At 40.9% G+C, this 17,982-nt stretch overlaps 1 protein-coding gene across 1 annotated transcript in view; it reads left to right on the top strand.

Moving 5' to 3' along the window:
- Window positions 1–17,982, top strand: part of LOC128368447 (mitogen-activated protein kinase kinase kinase kinase 4-like) — an 89,630-nt gene that overhangs the window by 65,000 nt on the left and 6,648 nt on the right. The window contains exons 15-25 of the mRNA XM_053329268.1: window positions 1,408–1,740; window positions 4,038–4,193; window positions 8,453–8,743; window positions 10,268–10,377; window positions 12,048–12,208; window positions 12,449–12,546; window positions 13,343–13,521; window positions 13,936–14,053; window positions 14,591–14,950; window positions 16,159–16,273; window positions 17,659–17,826. Of these exons, the coding sequence (XP_053185243.1) occupies window positions 1,408–1,740; window positions 4,038–4,193; window positions 8,453–8,743; window positions 10,268–10,377; window positions 12,048–12,208; window positions 12,449–12,546; window positions 13,343–13,521; window positions 13,936–14,053; window positions 14,591–14,950; window positions 16,159–16,273; window positions 17,659–17,826 (2,089 nt within the window). The remainder of the gene's footprint in view (window positions 1–1,407; window positions 1,741–4,037; window positions 4,194–8,452; window positions 8,744–10,267; window positions 10,378–12,047; window positions 12,209–12,448; window positions 12,547–13,342; window positions 13,522–13,935; window positions 14,054–14,590; window positions 14,951–16,158; window positions 16,274–17,658; window positions 17,827–17,982) is intronic.

Genomic DNA, 17,982 nt, shown 5'->3' with positions numbered 1-17,982 from the left:
TAACGCAGGTTCTCATTATTCCGCCGTTACACAAACTTTCCTGATTCTGTTTTCCTTCCCATCTCAAACCGAAACAAATTATTTGGATTAACTTAAGACTTTTGTAGCTCCCAGGAGAGCCATTAGCAGCTGAGGTCAAAACCTAATAAGCATTCTCAGGATTTTTTTTTTCGCCGGGGGAAGTGGAGATGTTTACGGGGCCCGAAGTGATGGTGATGATGTCGCCAGGAAACTAGTCATCCAGCAGGAAGTGAGGGTTTCCCCTGTTTTTATTCCAGATGTTCCAGGCGTAGAGTGGGACAGGATTGGGGTTATTTGAAGAGGGGGCGGCTTTGTATGACTTGATGTTTTTCATTTTTAAAGGATTGTTGTCCTCCTGGGGTTACAGAGGATACTCAAATAATGTAAGGATGTGAACACATATCTCCGCTTCCAGGGCTTCACACACACTCACTTTGTCATTGGCTGAGCTCTTTGTCACCATTCATAAGATTTCTTATAAAAAAACAAGTTTTCTTTACATGATGTTTGCTTTTTTTAATACGTGGATACTGTTAGAGCTGATTTAAAGTATTCAAACACTTGCTTCAACTAGATTTATCCTCCTTCTTTATATGGAGGCAGCTCTGGCAAGAAGAAGAAGTAAAGAAAACAAACCCAAAAAACTCAAAAATCATTACTGTTTTAATAGCGCAACGGTTAAATGAACTGCTCTACCAGACCTGCAGTTGGACACGCTGCACATTTGCTCCACACGCTTTGCTGTTGCCATGGCGATGATGCCGAAGCTCCGGTTTAACGCCTGGCGTCTCGCCATCACTAAATCCTAATGAGGATTATTTCTGTGTGCAGACCACATCTGAGCTCTGGAAACGGCAGTATTTTGGAACAGGCTGGTTACTGCTGATACTTTACAGCAAGGAAAACATGTTTTCTCCTAGATTTTCGAAGGAATGTGGCTCGCTCTCACGCAGATCAAGTAGGAATGTTTTGGGGGTCTTGAAGGGTTTTTAAGTTGGTCATCTAAAGAGTTACATATTTAAAGGGGTAATCCAGTAATTTACTATCTCTCCTTCATGATGGAGGACTTGTGAGAAACAGATTAAATAAAGATAAATCCAAGATACTGATACATCTTTACTTAAAAACCATAATGCAACTGATAACATGTTCTCTTTATACTTTCTCTAGCTGGTAAATACCTCCATGTATTAAACCACAAGCCCCCAGTTTGAAACACTGAATTTCTTGTACAAATGAGCAGTTTCTTATAGATTGAGTACTACTGATCTTATATAAAATCAGTGCATTGCCCCTTTAAGAGCCCCACAGTTGTGAAAATAGTACAGCTTTCCCAAAATCTCTCTGTGATGGACTGTGGTTCAACCTGACCCTCCCTGTACTCAGGAGTATAAGTGGCGGGAGCTGGAGGAGCAGCGCCAAGCCCAGAAGCTCCAGAAGCAGCTGCAGCAGGAGCAGGCCTACCTGCTGTCCCTCCAGCAAACCCAGAACCTGGATAGTAGCAAGCAGAGCACCAACCCCCCGCAAAACCTTGAACCCGACAGGGTAAATCGCCCCCCGCAGAGCCCCCAACCCGACACAGACAAACAACAGCACAGCACTGACCCTGGGAAGACGAGGTCTGGTCAGAATCACAGTCTGGAGAAAACTACAAACACCAAGCTACTTCCGTTCTCTGACCTCCAAGTCCCTGCCCCTGACTCTGAGCCAATCAGAGAGGTGAAACCCCTGTCACGCTGACTGCCGTAGAATGCTTCCGCTGCTTGTGTGTACTTAATCCCACTGCTTTGGGGTGTGCTGTGTGTACCTGGTGATGGCTACAGTAGCTGCTAGTGTGGGATGTTTAATGCTTTGTAGAGCAGCTGGGTGACTAGAGTTTATGAACTTATTCTAATAATTAAACAGGTCCATGATACAGTGATGCTCCAATAGCAGAAGGCCTCCTTGATATTTAGATGTAGGGGACTTCTCTCTTGCTTTATCACTTAACAGATACAAAACAGATATTTCTACTGCAATCAAATGGAATGGAGACTCAATTTAAAAACACAAAAATAATAACATATGCTCAGTTCCTCTCATGACTTGTTGACCCTAAAATGAGAGTATATGTGGTCAGACTTGAGCTCTATGTGTGCCTGATTCAGTTTGTGTGCAGCACAGTCAGTTTATTGAAATCACTCCTCCGCCACAGCTGGATTCAACTCTGATCATTACACTTTACCATCAATGGAGCATTAATTTCCTTCAATTAGGATAATTGATTGAATCATTTTAGTCAATTATCATGTATAAATACCAAGCATTTATTTTTATTGCCTGCTGATTACACTAATAAAGGTCAAGATAAATCATTTAGTTCAGATTGTTTGAAAATTACTTACAGATGAGGCAAATAAGCAATTTTTAAATTCATCTTCAGAAAAAAGATGTTGCTAATTAGGCCAAAAAGAGGTTATGTTTCATAAAATATTGAACTACACTGGAGGAAGAGTTTTGGATGAACGGATCCTCCTCCTCCTCAGTGAAGGCACCAGCACTCTTCTAATTAGCCTCATTGTTGTCTTTTGCCACCATATTAATGCATTTACTGTAATAACAGGCCACCTCATCCGTTCTCAGTTGGATTCCTTGTCTCTCTCTTTAAGGCGTCCTGCTGTTGCCATTTAGCACCTGGTAGGGGAGGAAAGGAAGGGGAGACATGAAGCAGATCCAACAGTGACTGTGTGCATGGGAGTGTTTTGTTTTTCCTGGTTGTTTTAAAGATACTAGAAGCTAAGATAAACTAAGTGTAAATCTGCCAGAAAATTCAAATGTTTGTAGGAATTTTTCTTTACAAAATGAAATGATTTAATGTGATCTGAAACACAGTGTGGCAGCCGTGCTGGAGGATGCACTTGGGCAACAGCAGGTATTTGGCTGTTTAAGCAGAAGTCAGTAGAGTAGATGTATGTTTAAAAGACAATTCCAGTTTATCACAAGCTGGGTCTTATTAGTATTCGTAGCCAATAACAACATTATAATCACTAAGTTATTTACTGAAATCTGAGAAAATGACAATATCACAAAAAAGGTTTCCAGATCTCAGAAGTCACTGAAGTTGAGTAGAATGTCACCAAAACAGAAAGAAATAATGACCAAAACTATGAAAATAAGACCCATATTGTAATAAATCTAATTTATCCATTCATTTCTGTACAGTTTTTGATTGGAAACATATATTTTAACATTCAATAATCTGATTCTGCATATCTTTTTTCACAATAAAAGCGTGCCATTGCTACATTAGAGCCTTGCACATCTGAAAAGGATCAAACCCTCTGGCAAATACGATGTAACTATTCTCTTATATGTTTGTCATCTAACTGGATACTGAGATATATATATTTTTTAAAGTTCTATTAAAAAGCAGACATTTTCAAATTAAGAGCACATATAAAATGAGCTTTTCAGACTTAGACAGTTTCAAACATGGCACAATTGTTCACTGGTGGTGTTCAAACTGATTTTCAGCCAAAATGTCACTGACCCCTCCTTCACACACGAACAGAGCCTCGGTGTGTACTGGGAATCAGTGTCCCGGACTTCGGTGTGTGTCCTAACCTTTTTGTGGTGTTTTTTGGGGGTTTTTTTTCACTCTGAATGGTTTTCTTCTCCGCGTGAAAAATGCATGCTGGTCGTGGTGCTGTTATCCTACTAGCAGGGATGCGGGAGTATCACGGCAACAATAACACCGCTGCCCTTGAGAAAGTGCTTTGTTGTTCCTGCTGGTGTGCCTTGTTTTTCAGCAGATGAGTTTCTGATGTGCTCTTACTACTACCGCTGGTACAAAATGTCTCTGCTCTGCAGGGGAGGGGGGGGGGGGACTAACAAACCGTAGCGCCTGATGGCTTTAGTCCATTTACCCTCCACTTTATGCCCTCACACACATCTACATGTACTCTCAAACCACTGCTAATGCTACTGTGTGTGTGTGTGTGTGTGTGTGTGCGCCTGTGTGTGTGTGTCCTCCTTAGGCTGATGAACGATACCGGAAGAACATTCAGGGTTCTCCTCAGTCAGCACAGAGCAAACCACAGCAGCCTCCGGTGCCGCCACGCTCAGAGTCTTCCTACCCCAACGGGAACGCGCCTTCTGAGGCGCCGGCCATGCACCGGCCTGTGGAACCACAGGTAACCACTGTGACCTCAACCTCAACCCCCTCCCCAAACCCCCACAACCCCTCTCTCTTTGAAATGATTCCTTCTTCCTTTACTTTCACAGCTTTCTTATACACACAGGCAGCATTTTGAGTCGGTGGGTTTGCGGGGTTGTTTCTGCCACTAAATATAAGTCTTCTTTGCCTTCTGCAGGATTTAGCTTTTTTGTTGCTTATTGGGCAGATTGAGACTCTTAAAGGCTACATGCTCACTGAGACTTCAGGTCTGCTTGTTTAATGACATTTACTCCAGACAGCTGATCTCCTCAGCCTCAGTGGCAGACATGACTCATAAGCTCCTCAAACAAAAAAGAAAAAAAAGTAAATACACATGGTTTCATGTGATATGCTTTGAAATCATATGATACCTGCCTTCCTGTTCAGACTTCTCTCCAACAAATGTCTGTCTCACTATATTCTTAACTGTCCTTTCCATATTATTGGAGCTGTAAGTCAAAGATTGGCTGATAAGTCAAATCTAGACTAGTACTTTTATCTCATTTTCTTGTTAGTGGATCTGTTTATAGTGTTGGAAGAGAGGAATGGTAAAAGATGATACAGCCACAGCAGGTATCCCAACTATATGGAAAGTTAGTGGAAAGTTATAGAATAATATAATGTATATCTGCTACTTTTATATAGTTATTTCTCATTAATATGAAAGGAGTGCAGCTGCGACTGTGATTTCCTTGACAGACACAATGACACTAACGCTTTCTCAAAAGTCTTGAAATAGCTCTTCTGAATAAGCAACTCACAACCAACCACATGACCCATTGCAGGTGACTTCATTTTGGAAGGTGAACCAGAACTTGCCTTTCTTCCTGTTTGAACACACTGAATCAGATTTTTGTTTGGATGACATTGTGACCATTACACAGCAGCTGTCATGTGGAGGTTCATTTTCTGGAGCTGTAATTCACTTTGGATCATTTACTGCATGGTATCAAATGAAGCCTGTTAACAGGAAGTTGTAAAATAAGCCTAGTTTGTAGCCTTACATTCATGTGGCAGTACTCCCCCATCTCTACTGACTCAACATGCTACCTGTGCACTGTTTCACTTTAGTAACCTTTTAAAAACAGTCTCTCTTTCAGGTGATCCTGTTGACTGGATGGCTTTGTAGTGATTATACACTTCATCTAAAGTAGATGTGCTCTCTCTGTGTTTCCTCCTTTCTGAGTCATGTTTCTAGCTTCAGTCTTTCAGGTCTTTTCAGTTGGATCCAACTATCTGCTGTTGTTGAACTTCTCTAGTCTCCATTTAAACACAGGGTTGTCATCATTTCTTTTTCAATTCACTTCTTTTAAATTGTACATTGTGAAACTCTCTAAGCCAATGACGTTTCCAAGAGATTGGTGGTTTCTGATAAAAGTTTAAAAAAAAATCGAAAATAAACCTTTTTCACAAAGAAATGTGGCAATGAAAAAGGAAAGAGATGATCCCAACCCTGAATGTATACCCTTCTCCCATGATTCAATCTTTGATTGACAGGATGTCCTCCTACTCAACAAGACAAACAAAAGTACTTACCAAATGTGTCATTATTACAAAAATGTGCCTGTGTGTGAGTGAGTGAGTGTATACATGAGAATGTTTGTCTGGTGGTATTTTGGAGGTTTTGATCCTCTCCTCTCTACATAATGTACCTCCTCATTGTGTGCTGGTGATTTCAAACATCCATAATTTATGAGCACCCAGATTTGCAGCAGGGTGACTCAGACAGTATTAGTCATCTTCTCAGTGAGGAACCCGAGCATGAATAATCAGAGTTCAATGAAGTCAATCTGTTTTGAATATGTCGAACAGATCAAATTATACAAAAAAAGATACTGTAACTTGGGAAAATGTGGTTGGGGGATGGGGTGATGATGTAATTAGTAATGTTAGAAGTGGATTAGTGAGTTTTCTCTCATTAGCTATGAGCGATCAAGCTCAGATGCTGCATTATGTGTTAACGTGTCCTCGTTACACGCTCATACTCTAACTGTGTACTGATCAAATGTGGGCGAGTTCATTTTGAGGTCCTCTGATTAGGGCAGATTAAATAAAAATGAAAACTGCTGTCTGAACTACTTCAGTGCCCAAATGGCAATGAGCTGCAGTCATAAAGTGGTTAAGTTAGGGTTAGGGTTAGAGTTAGGTTTTCATGCCTAAATGACAAAACAAGTTGTTCGTCAGTGCCTTCCTAAATGACCCATAAGACTGTTCCAAAAATCACCTCACATGAGCTTTCACTGACCTGATGCCTCTGTGGTTAAGTTCTGCTTCAGTTTAGACATCAAAGACTACTTAGTTGAGGTAAAAGAGGCTTGTGGTCACAAAGAAGATTGTGGAAAGATTACATTCATGGTTAAAAGAAATCGAGATGGATTGCGAGCTGCCATCTTTAGTGTCAAAGTCTTTTTGTCCCAACCATGAATGTGTGCATGTTGTATGATTTGTATGTGTTTTTTGCCAACATATGTTTGCATGCCAGCCTGTGTTCATGCCTTGTTAATACAAATCATCTCCATGCTTGCTACTGGTGATGAGGCTGAGTCCTCCTAAGGCCTAAAATGAAGTAATTAATCTATCTAAATCTGCTTTAATTCAGACCTTAAATTGTTCTGAATAGTTACCTGTAGTGTCTATGCCTTTAATTTAGTTTTAGAAGAATTCATGCAATACTGATCTGTTCTTATTCCTTCTAATTGGTGATGTTGGGAGTTTGAAATATAAGTAGGTGAAACCTAGTTTCCCTGTCTTAGTGGTTTACTATGTACTGCTAGTTTTTGAATATTTTATCATTCTCATAATGCCTTCAACATATTTTGCTGAAGCAACATCCAACAAGTTCATTTTCCTTAAATTATTAAATGAACAAAACAGGCAATTTCCAAGGTATCACAGACGGATACTTTGGAAATTGCTGGCTAATATTTGTCTCAGGGTCACTTCAGCCTCATATCTCCATTCACTGTCTGCTTTTTGTTAATATTACTGTCTTGTTTGAATGATTTGCTTTCCCTGTGTCAGTCCCAGAAATCAAAAGTATGACATTGTACCTTTTGTTGCCCAGGGTGAACCTTTTTCCAAATCAATTATTGATTAGAGCTGTGATGGGAGTGATAGCTCTTAAAGTGCAATTTGTGTTCCCCTAAAAGGTTCAGCCTCAGTAACAACACATACAAACTGTACATACCTTTATTTCATTCTCCTTCATTGCACTTTAAAAACTTGGGTTCTTTTGGGGCTCTGCAAAGATTTGGACGGCCAATTTCAATCATGTGCCATTGACGCCAAATGTCAACAGGACTTCACTCCAAAACAAATATTACAGCAGCTAATTTCACTCTTAGTGTTAGAGTTAGAGCTGATCCATCATCTTCATGCAGTGGTTCTGCTTTGTTTCTTGAGCACTGATGATTGTATATTCTGCCAGAGTCATCAGTTGTATTTACTCATCATGTCAGGTTTTAAATGGTCCCTGACTCAGTGTCCAACTCAGTAGAATAGAAATCAGAAGGGCTCAGGGCTCTGATAACCATGATTGGAAATCACTGATCCATGAAGAACCCCTCTGTGGTCCCTTTCACACGTGCTCTCTGTTAGGTCAATGTGAAAGCACTGTTGAAGATGATAAACCAGGCAATAGAATTTGCTATCTAATAAGTGAGAACATTTATCAGGGAATTCAATGACAAAGGACATTAATTACGCCTTCAACAGCAAAATAAGTTTTAAAATCCATTATTAATGATCATTGATGATAACGTTATTATGCTGTTTTATTGTTAGACCAACGCGTTTCAGCTTGCAGCCTTCGTTATGATCACCCTGATGAAGACCACAAGCCAAAACATGTTGGTCTAACAATAAAGATGTTCTATATTACAAGTGATGCTGGAGCTTTGACATTTTTAGACTTCCCTTCTCCATGCGCCTTGGAAATAGGTGAAGTTGTGGCTGTTTCTATAATGTCCCAATGATCTTGTTACAGCTTATTTGAATGATAAAAGGCCTTTAATTGAACACGTAGATGAAGCCAGCAATGTCACACGTCCAAGCTTCATGTCAGTGTTCCTGAACCTTTTACAGAGGGGTTCCTCAAGGTTCCTGTTTCAGGCTTCTCCATGGTTCCAATCTAGCAAGCCCCTAAAGACACCCTGATGCCCCCTGTTCTTGTCAGAGTGCGCTGCATGCACACTGACCCATCCTCCCCCAATGTGTTTTGTTTTTGTCGTCCGGAAGGTCCGTTCTCATCTGGCTGCTTTAAAGAGCAGCGTCAGCGTGGCCTCATCAAACTCCCGTGCTACCACCCCGCCCGCTGTGTCTCGATCACAATCTTTCAACGAGCCTCTTACCCCTAGCTTTGAAAACCTTCACCTTCGCAACAGCCAAGAACCCCACCAACACTACCACCATCACCCTCCATCATCATCACCATCCTCATCAACTCCTGCACGCACTGACCCACAACCCCATCCCCAGCCTAGGCCCTCCCCCCATGAACCGGCCCCTTCAGTGGAGGTCCCTCCCAGGGTAAGGACAGGAAGAAAGACCCCCGGTGTAGTTGTTTGACACAATTTTCTGTCAACTGACCAAACAGGGCGATCGTCTTGACTCCCAAAGAGACCAAACTGTCATTATCCTAAACTGTTCACTTCATTACTTTAACAGCTTCCCAGACGCTGCCTGATTCTTTATACTGTCAGTAACTCATGCTTTATTGGATTTCCTTTCTGTTGGTGCAGAAAACAAATGTGTAGGGGAGTGATACTGTAGATAATTGAATTAAATCTAAATTAAAATTAACACCAGGGTCTTTTGAAATCTACAAGTTGATTTGCAGCCATTTTCACATGAAAAAGGAAGTTGACTTTGCTCTGTGTGTCATGTCATGACGTGTCTACTCCAAGAAAAAATAGCTTGCTGTTAGTAAGAACCATAAAATTCAGTAGGTGACCTGTTTACAACCCAGCTGGGGATACAGCAACAATCTGAACAGTTGGACTTGTTGAGACAGTGTGTCTCTCCATGTCATGTTGCTTTTTCTTTCCTCACCAGACTAATTCAGCCATGTACTGTATGGCCACAGACAGACATTAAAATAACTGCAGAAAGAGAGAAAAATAAGCAAAGGAGGGTGGGATTTCTGCATTTAGAAATTGTTTTTCCCCTCTGAATGTATAGGACGTTAAACACTCTGGATAAGTATAGGAAAGACACGGAAGCTATTTGACACCACCCACAAATGTGGGTAGTGAGAAGTTACGAAAGTAAAGATCTAAATTCAGTCCTCTGAGCCAAAGTTAGTTGTCCTCCAGAAAAGGAAACCCACTGTTACAAACATAACCGCTGCCAAGTCAACCACAACCCTGTCCAGACTGAACTGTACTGTAGATGGAGTTTGAATGCGCCACATGACCATCAGTTAGAATGAGACACGTCACAGGAGTTTTCAATCTGAAAACACAGCAGAAGCATGTTACTAAGTAAAGACTGACCTGTGATTAACATCAGTACATGTTTCTACTTTGTTCCACATGGTCTTTAACCTGAGCGTCTGAAGAAAGCAAAAGAATGGCTGTTCATGTCTGTTCATATCAACTGCATTGAGTTCTGTTCTGCACGGCTTTGTTGTGTTCTGCTGCATTTTGGATGATACCCATTGTTCTGCATTGGGGTTACTACATTTACATTTGACTACTGGTGTGACTCATGACCACTGGTTTGATAGTTTGGTTTTCCAATGGTGCTGGGGGGGGGGGGGGGGTCCACATTTAGTTACAAGTCTTATCTTGTCACACTGTTCACAGTTTATCTGGTTTGTTAGCAATGTCTGATGTGCTGTGAGCAGACTTGACTTCTGTGGTTAAATTAGTCTGGTGAAGAGTGTAGCTACTTGAGAGGTTTTCTAGTTGAGCAGGAGGTTGTGTTGCTGCTGGAAAGTCTTCACTGAAGGGTTTCTGATAGGTCGGGATATGTTTTATGTATCTGCTGCACTGTCAAGCACATTATTGCCCACGTGTATGTATGAGCTGGTCAATGTCTTTATTACGAAAGGTTCCTGTCAGGACAACATCAAGATCACCGGTGTTGTCAAGGCGAGACTCGCCTCATCACCATGGCAACGCCTCACACGGCGGTCATGCTGTGCACCGCAATGCTGCCAGGTAAACTAACATGAGCCCTCTGATTTATATGATTCTGTGTGTCTTTTCCTTTTTGTAGCATTACTCCAGATGTCTTCATTTCTTTCTTTTTGTCATCTCGCTTCTTGTTTTCTCTTCTCCCTTCATAATTCAAAAGACCCCATCTGTCTTCTTACACCAAAGGACCAAATCTAATTACGCTTGCAGTTTGGGAATATACACACAGTTCAGAATAGTATAAAGAAAGACCTCTGTTAACCATCATGCTGATTTTGATAAATACCTTACATTTAAAAACCAATTGACTTGAATGTATCTTTGATTGTAAATGCCGTTATTATGAGGTATTAGCATTACTTAGTTTATCTGCTACTATGTGGTTGCCATGGTGTCAATTATTGGGAACGACTCCATAGACTCGATCCGCTTTAATGAATTACATTAAGCTAATAATAATTCATTAACAGTACATTGCTCTATTGTTAGATTATGTACAATTGATCATAATGAAATGCTAATCATTTGAAAATATGAATGGAGTTTTTATAATGTAACATGACTGATGTGTGTATTAATATTTAAAAAACAAAGTATAGAATTCATAAATAATTTATGTCACTTATTTTGGAATATATGCATGGTTTGAAGTATGAATCATGTTTGAAATATACTGTAGAAACTGTAGGCGATACAAAAAAGGGGTCGAAATAAGTATTTTTACAATGGCTAAATAGTTCCATACATGAACTGTATGTGAGTGTACAGGAATAGAAGTGGGCCCACAATGCTACCTTGTGAGACTCCACTGATAATATCTTTACCTGAGGGTATATCAGTGAAGCTACTGTATGTCTACAGAGAGATGGTAGCTGTATCAGTCACACGCCACACAATGTCAGCTTATAAGAGAAAGCACTTTGCAGCCTTGAGGAGACTAGTGAGTGTGATGAAAAGATGGCTTTTTTTCAACAGTGTGATTAAAAAGTAAAAAACAACAACCTTAAATGTGCACACACAGAGCTGTCCTCTCTGAATGTACACACAGTGCTGACAGTCTGTCTGTGCTGCTGTAGTCTATGTGTATGGAAGTGTGTGGGAGGGTTTATGTAATAGTGCTAGCTGTCTAACCTTGTGATACTTCTCTGTGTGTATGTGTTTTCACATATCTTTCTATCTCAAAACATACGCCTTCTCATTCCACCTCTTCCAACCCTGCTTTGCTGTATTTTGTCTCTTGAGCAATTTAAAATTTAGCACTTTTGTACTTGTTTATATATTAATCAGAAAGTTTATTTAGATATTTAGTTTAATACCTGAATGATGTGTGTCTCCCTTATCTCATTTTCTCTATCTTTTAAAAAGGAAAACTACCTGCTTATGACAATTTTGATTAAAATTGAGACATAAATGGTATTATAAAAGTAATTTAAATGTAGTATTTAGATTTTCTGATTAGCAGCTTTTTGCCTTTTCTCTCCATTTTGCTTCATATGCAGGAAGTGGGAGCAAATTTAAAAATAGAAGACATTGTATATTGACAAAAATATCATATTCTGTATCATAATAAACCTAATGTTTTAAAGTCATCACATTAAGCTACATTAGTTCTGCAGCAACACCATTTATAAAGTTAGTCTCTATACTTTCTCCATCTCTGACGCTCCTCATTTGGGTATCTATTGGCTCTGCAGTGCGGCGGAGCCTCGGCTGCTGTGGGAACGAGTGGAGAAACTGGTTCCCAGATCGACCAGTAACAGTGGCAGTGGAGGCTCCAGTTCCTCCAGCAGCTCCAGTAACTCCAGCTCCCAGCCCGGTTCTCACTGCGGCTCTGGAGAGAGGTTCAGGGCCCGTTGTGAGTCCCCGCACACTCTTAAACAAAAGCTGCATTTTACAAGTAGCCTATACAGGAGGTGGACAAAATAATGGAAACACCATTTTAACAGATGTGCTAAAGTAGATACATGAACACCAAGGTGGAAGCAAACATTGGATTTGCCTTTTTTTATTTTTTTTATTTTTGGTTATCAAAATCACTCGTAACAGTATACTGACTGTTCACCCTTCACTCCCCCCTCCCCTCCACCTCCCCTAGCCTCATCCAAATCAGAGGGCTCACCCCTCCAACGGCCAGAGAATGCTGGGAAAAAACCAGAGGAGAGGAGGGACTTGGTCAGGCCGAGCAAACCAGCGGTGAGAGTTAGACTCCAAGCTGACTAGGCAGTAGTGCATTAGCTGGGATAGATCTGGATCTAGAACGCTCTGTGTGTGTGTGTGTGTGTGTGTGTGTCTGTGTGTGTGTTTGTGTGTGTGTGTGTGTGTGTGTGTGTGTGTTTTGGCCTGATGGAGCTTTTTCTCCTTGTTTTTTTTAAATGTGTGTGTTTGTGTGTATGTGTGTGATTAATAACAATAACTGGGCTTCTTTGGATTGTGTCATGAGATGTGCTTTCCTTCCAGTAAGAATCATGCTAAGAGTTTTCTGCACTAATCGCTCGCTTTCTCTCTTCGGTCTCTGCCTGAATAGCGGCCGTCTTAAATCATTCCTTCTCTAACCTCAATAAAGATTTGACCTTTTCTTCTAGACTGATATAATTTTTCATCTTTCCAGCTCTAATAATTTTCTCATGATTAGAATTAATCCACTAACCTTGCCTTCAGAAGCTAGATGAGCATCAGCTGTACGTGGTGCGACTGTCATCTCCTTCCTCGCTTCATCGTTTTTTCGGCTTTGCTGATGTCACGCTGGCTTGTCATTGGCTGGTGTTACCTCTATAACCACACTTCCTCTCCGACAGCTTCCTGCTTCTCCTGCTTTTCCTGCTATCCTACTTTTGTCAAATGACGATTAACCGATAAAACACCTTAGCTAACAACTTGAATATCTTGATAAGAAATAACCCAGTTGAAGAATGGCTGAAATTCCAGAGCGAGGAGGAAAAAAAAAAAAAGATGGATTCAGGCTTCACCTTTCATCTCTTAACCTTTTTAGGATCTGACGGCTCTGGCCAAGGAGCTGCGTGCAGTGGACGACGTTCGCCCCCAGAATAAGGTGACAGATTATTCGTCCTCCAGTGATGATTCAGACACCACTGACGAAGACGACGATGAAGAGGTGGACCAGGAGGCAGGCGAGGAGTCGACCTCTGGCCCGGAAGACTCCAGAGCTGTGTATGTACATCAGTTCAACCTTGTAGTGACACTTAACATGGACCAGCATGTAACAATAAAACAGAACCAATAACCAATAACAGAAATACAGTATAAAGAAATTCCATAGAATTCATTAATTCCATAAAATCATTCTTAAAACACATCAATACATAAAATATGTCAAGTATAAAATATAAATGCATATCAGTTCCTGTGTGTGTATTGCATATTGATCACTTGGAAGTTTTTCAAATATGAATTGCACTTGGTATAATAACACTAAAATAAATACATATTCCTGGTTGCATCAGTTTAGGTTAATAAATAAGATTACATGCCTCTTAAATAGAACTGCAGGTTGAAATTAGAGGAATTTTAAAAGTTGTATCTAGGAATGTATCTATGCTGAATGCCTCTTCCTGTCTCTCACAGCTCTTCCAGGCTGAGTAATGGAGAGACGGAGTCGGTGAAAACCATGATTGTTCACGATGAGGGTGAGAGCGACGCGGGCTCAACGCCCTGCAAAGACAGCACGCTGATCGTCAGACAGGTACTGACTGAAGAGAAAACACAACACCCATCTGTGTTTATACCATTTGCACTGCACACTTTGTATTTTTTTGGTTGTTCTGTTGTGTATTTTGTTCATTCATACCCCTTCCAAGTCTTTTTTCCACTATGTGTTGATCATTTTCTGTTGTTAAGTTATTTGTGTGGCCGGTGGAGAGAAGGTAGAGAAGTATAAAGACAATACAGCAGGTTGGGTTGGAAATCTATGATTTATTTATTACCACATTAAAGTTATTTACACTTATTACATTAAGTTAAATGACATGTTCAACCCTTTAAAGAGGGCATTGAATAGCTTATAAAGATATTTGTCAGTTCATACATGCACTTAGTATCATCACACACCACAAAATGATCATTCTCTCAACATATAACTGACTTCTAACAGCAGTTTTGTTTCCACCTGTAGAGTATCCACTTTAGCGCACCCTTTGCTGTAGCTAACACCTTCCCCTCCCCTCAACTCATCAGAAACGCATCTAGACCCACAGTCGTCTACCCCTCTTTCTACTTCCAGAGTGCAGGTGACAACAAAAAGCGGCCGTGCCCCGGCTCTGGCTCGGCTCCGGGCCAAGCCCAGAGCCCCGTCCTCCTTACGGGCTTCGCCCCGAGCCCCGGCTCAGTGTCGAGCCCGGGCCTCGGCCACCACACCCCCAGCCCCCACCATCATCATCACCACCATCACCATCACCCCACACAGCACTCGGACAGGAACGGCTTTGCCAGCCGCATCCACCACCTCCCAGACCTGATCCAGCAGAGCCACCATTCCTCCCCTTCCTCCTCTGCATCCAACTCCCCTTCCTCTTCCAGCCTTGCCAGCCCCTCCACCATGTCCCCCCAGAGCCCCCTGGAAAAACTCGGCATCCTCCTAGAGGTATGTCCCCAAGCTCTGACACGGACACCGGCCTAACGGTTGCCTTTTTTTCTTTTTATCTAATCTTGGAACAGGAGGAGCAAAGAGAAGTCAAAACCATTATGGCCCGCCAGATTTGGGGGTAACAGTGCAGAATCCTCCATGTGTCAGTTCACAGCTTAAAAACCAATAATATGAATAGTTTGAAAACATGTTTTTCATCATGACCTGCGGTGAAATTCTGCTCACACTGTTGTTTCCACATTTCTGACCGGCCATGATGATAATGTCTTTTCCTGCATCTGTTATTTTTGTGTGCTGGATTGGGCGGGTCGCCCTCTGCTGGTCGCCGTCGGTACTGCTGATCCTTCTCAGCCTCTTAAATGGCTCCTCACTATTTCTTGTTCTTTTTTTTCTCTATTGATTCCTGAACAGAGGTGGTGTTGGTGGAGGTATTTTAGAAGTACATCTGGGAAGTCTAATTTTAGTGTTATTAATTTTTTTGCCCTGGGAAATTCTTGTTAGGCTTACTGAAGATAGGAATTAGCAGATGCACGTATACTGTATATTCTCCAATTTACCAAAGGTCAATACATATCTTCACATTCTACTAAAATAATGTTAGTAAATTTATAAAAAAGTAGCATTTTCTCTGTGTGAAGGATTTACACTGTAGTCCAATCATCCCTCAATCCCACTGAGTTTGTATTTACGATCACAACAGACCCGTTGGTTCTGGTTTAGAGCATTTCTGCTGAAGTGTCCTCTGAGGCCAGTCTTGGTTTTTTACAAGCATTCCCCCCCTTCCAAAAAACATCAAAATCTCATTTTATTCCTTGACGTCGCCTATTTTCAGCAAACGAGTCATATTCTCACATTCCCCAGACAACAGATCATAGCGAACAGGGCAGTTAGGAGTACAACGGCAAGTATGTTTCCCATGGAGATCCTTTTTTTTGTTTTGCAGTTTTGTTTTCCCTTTCGTTCCTATTGTCAACAACACTCTTTATGTTTTTGCCCCGCACCATCGTTTCTTTACCTTTTTTCCTGAGTATTTATAATTTTGACCTTGTGATTGAATGCACCATTGTATTTGCATGCAGAAAGATCTCAGTTTGCTCGCTTTTTTGTCTTGTGAATTGTTTACCTGAAACTCTATATTTTTCAATAATCACTCATCCAGACTCTTAATATTATGTCCTCATTAATCTTATTGTTTCTTTTTGTAGAGCCAATCTAGTAATAACATGCAGAAACACAAGTCCTCCTCCTCCTTCACTCCGTTCATTGACCCACGCCTCCTCCAAGTCTCTCCATCCACCGGCAGTGCCCTCAATAATGTTGGTAAGTCCCAACCCTGAGTGACTGACTGCTGGGAAAAATGTGACGCCAAAAGGTGCACAACCACAAAGAGTTGTTGGTACTTTTTATTGGAACATCTGCTCACAAGTCTCCATAGACATTTTTCCAGCAAAAGATCCAGGAACTGATTCAGTGAACTTCCAACAAAGTGCAGAATCTATAAAAGAGCTTTTTTTTGTACTTTATTGATCTACATTTTTAGTGCACTTTATTGTCAAATTTCACTTCTTATCAATCAGCTGTTAGTGGCATTTAAACAGTGAGTATTAACCAAAATCATTCCTCAGGGGTAGACTCTGATGTATACAGTATGACATTCAGAGAAAAGTTTAAATCCAAATCAAGTGTTACAGCGTTGGACTCTTCCTCACCTCCGGGTCACGCCGCTCATTAGCCGACACAGTTTACAAACAAACTTTTCTTATCACGCCAGTCCTGCTGTTCCCATCATCCCTCAGAGGATTGGCCCAGCCGTAGCCAGGGCCAGATCTTTTTCCAGCCTCCAGGCCTCTGGTATGCTGAGCCATTACCTCACCAGATGCAGCTGCTGACTGGCCACTGACCCTTTTAAGTGTGCTAGATTGTTCGGCCTGCATTTAATCAGTGATTTGATGAGTTTAGATTTTCCTACAGATGGCGGTGGTCTACTCGGAAAATTGTCTTAAATTTCACATCAACACACTTTTTTTTTTTTTTTTTTAAGATTTGATTAGAACAATTGCTGGAAAAATGTCCATGAATAAAGGTTCTTTTATTTCAGACTCTGTTTGAAAACAACTTTCCCAGTATTCATTTATATATATACATTTATATTGCATATTTCATACACACAGACATAGACTCAATGTTTTTAAAAGTGAAAAAGCTTAACATATACATAGGTTTTTATTCAATTTTAGACAATTTCATCACGATTAATCCTCTTCTCATGATTTGCAAAAGTAAAAACAGGAGATCCATAAACCTTTCTAATGCTGACCATTTGACTGATGATCACTGTGCTGGTTAAAGAGAACCTTTTATGTGTTCCCTTATTTTCAGACCTATGTATAATATTACAATGTCAGATATTCATATTAAACATGGCCAAAGTGTTAAATAATGATGTGAACATATGTAGAAGTAATCCCTGTGAGCTCTGAATGCTTGCTTACCAACAGTTGTTTCTACTCTCAAACTAAGCAAAGTCTCACATTGTTTTTTATCATTTAGATGCTTTTATTTTGAAGCAGTAAAGCAGGAATTGTTGGGTTTGCTCAAGTGGAGCCCCAGAATAAAAAATATAGAGCTGGGATTTAGTATAATAGATCCCCTTTAATTCTACATCTTACACTGTCCTACCTAAGCCCCTCCCTCTAACCTTTTAGGCTACGCAAACGATGCCAGGCTGGCAGAGGCGCTGAGGGCCGACCCGTCCCGGAAGGGCTCCGTGGTCAACGTCAACCCGGTCAACACTCGCCCGCAGAGCGACACGCCGGAGATCCGTAAATACAAGAAGAGGTTCAACTCTGAGATCCTATGTGCTGCACTCTGGGGTAAGAACAACAACTTTCACATATATATTTATTTATTTTAGCAGGTTCACGTCAGTAAATAGGTTATTTGGTTATTGTTACATCACCACAAACAAATGAGATAACATGCCAACAAGAAGACTGTTTATCTGTGTGCTGCATCATCTTTAAAGAGAC

Source organism: Scomber japonicus, chromosome 11 (genome assembly GCF_027409825.1).
Source record: "Scomber japonicus isolate fScoJap1 chromosome 11, fScoJap1.pri, whole genome shotgun sequence".
NCBI lineage: Eukaryota > Metazoa > Chordata > Actinopteri > Scombriformes > Scombridae > Scomber > Scomber japonicus.
This window is presented reverse-complemented; position numbering and strand designations above follow the sequence as displayed.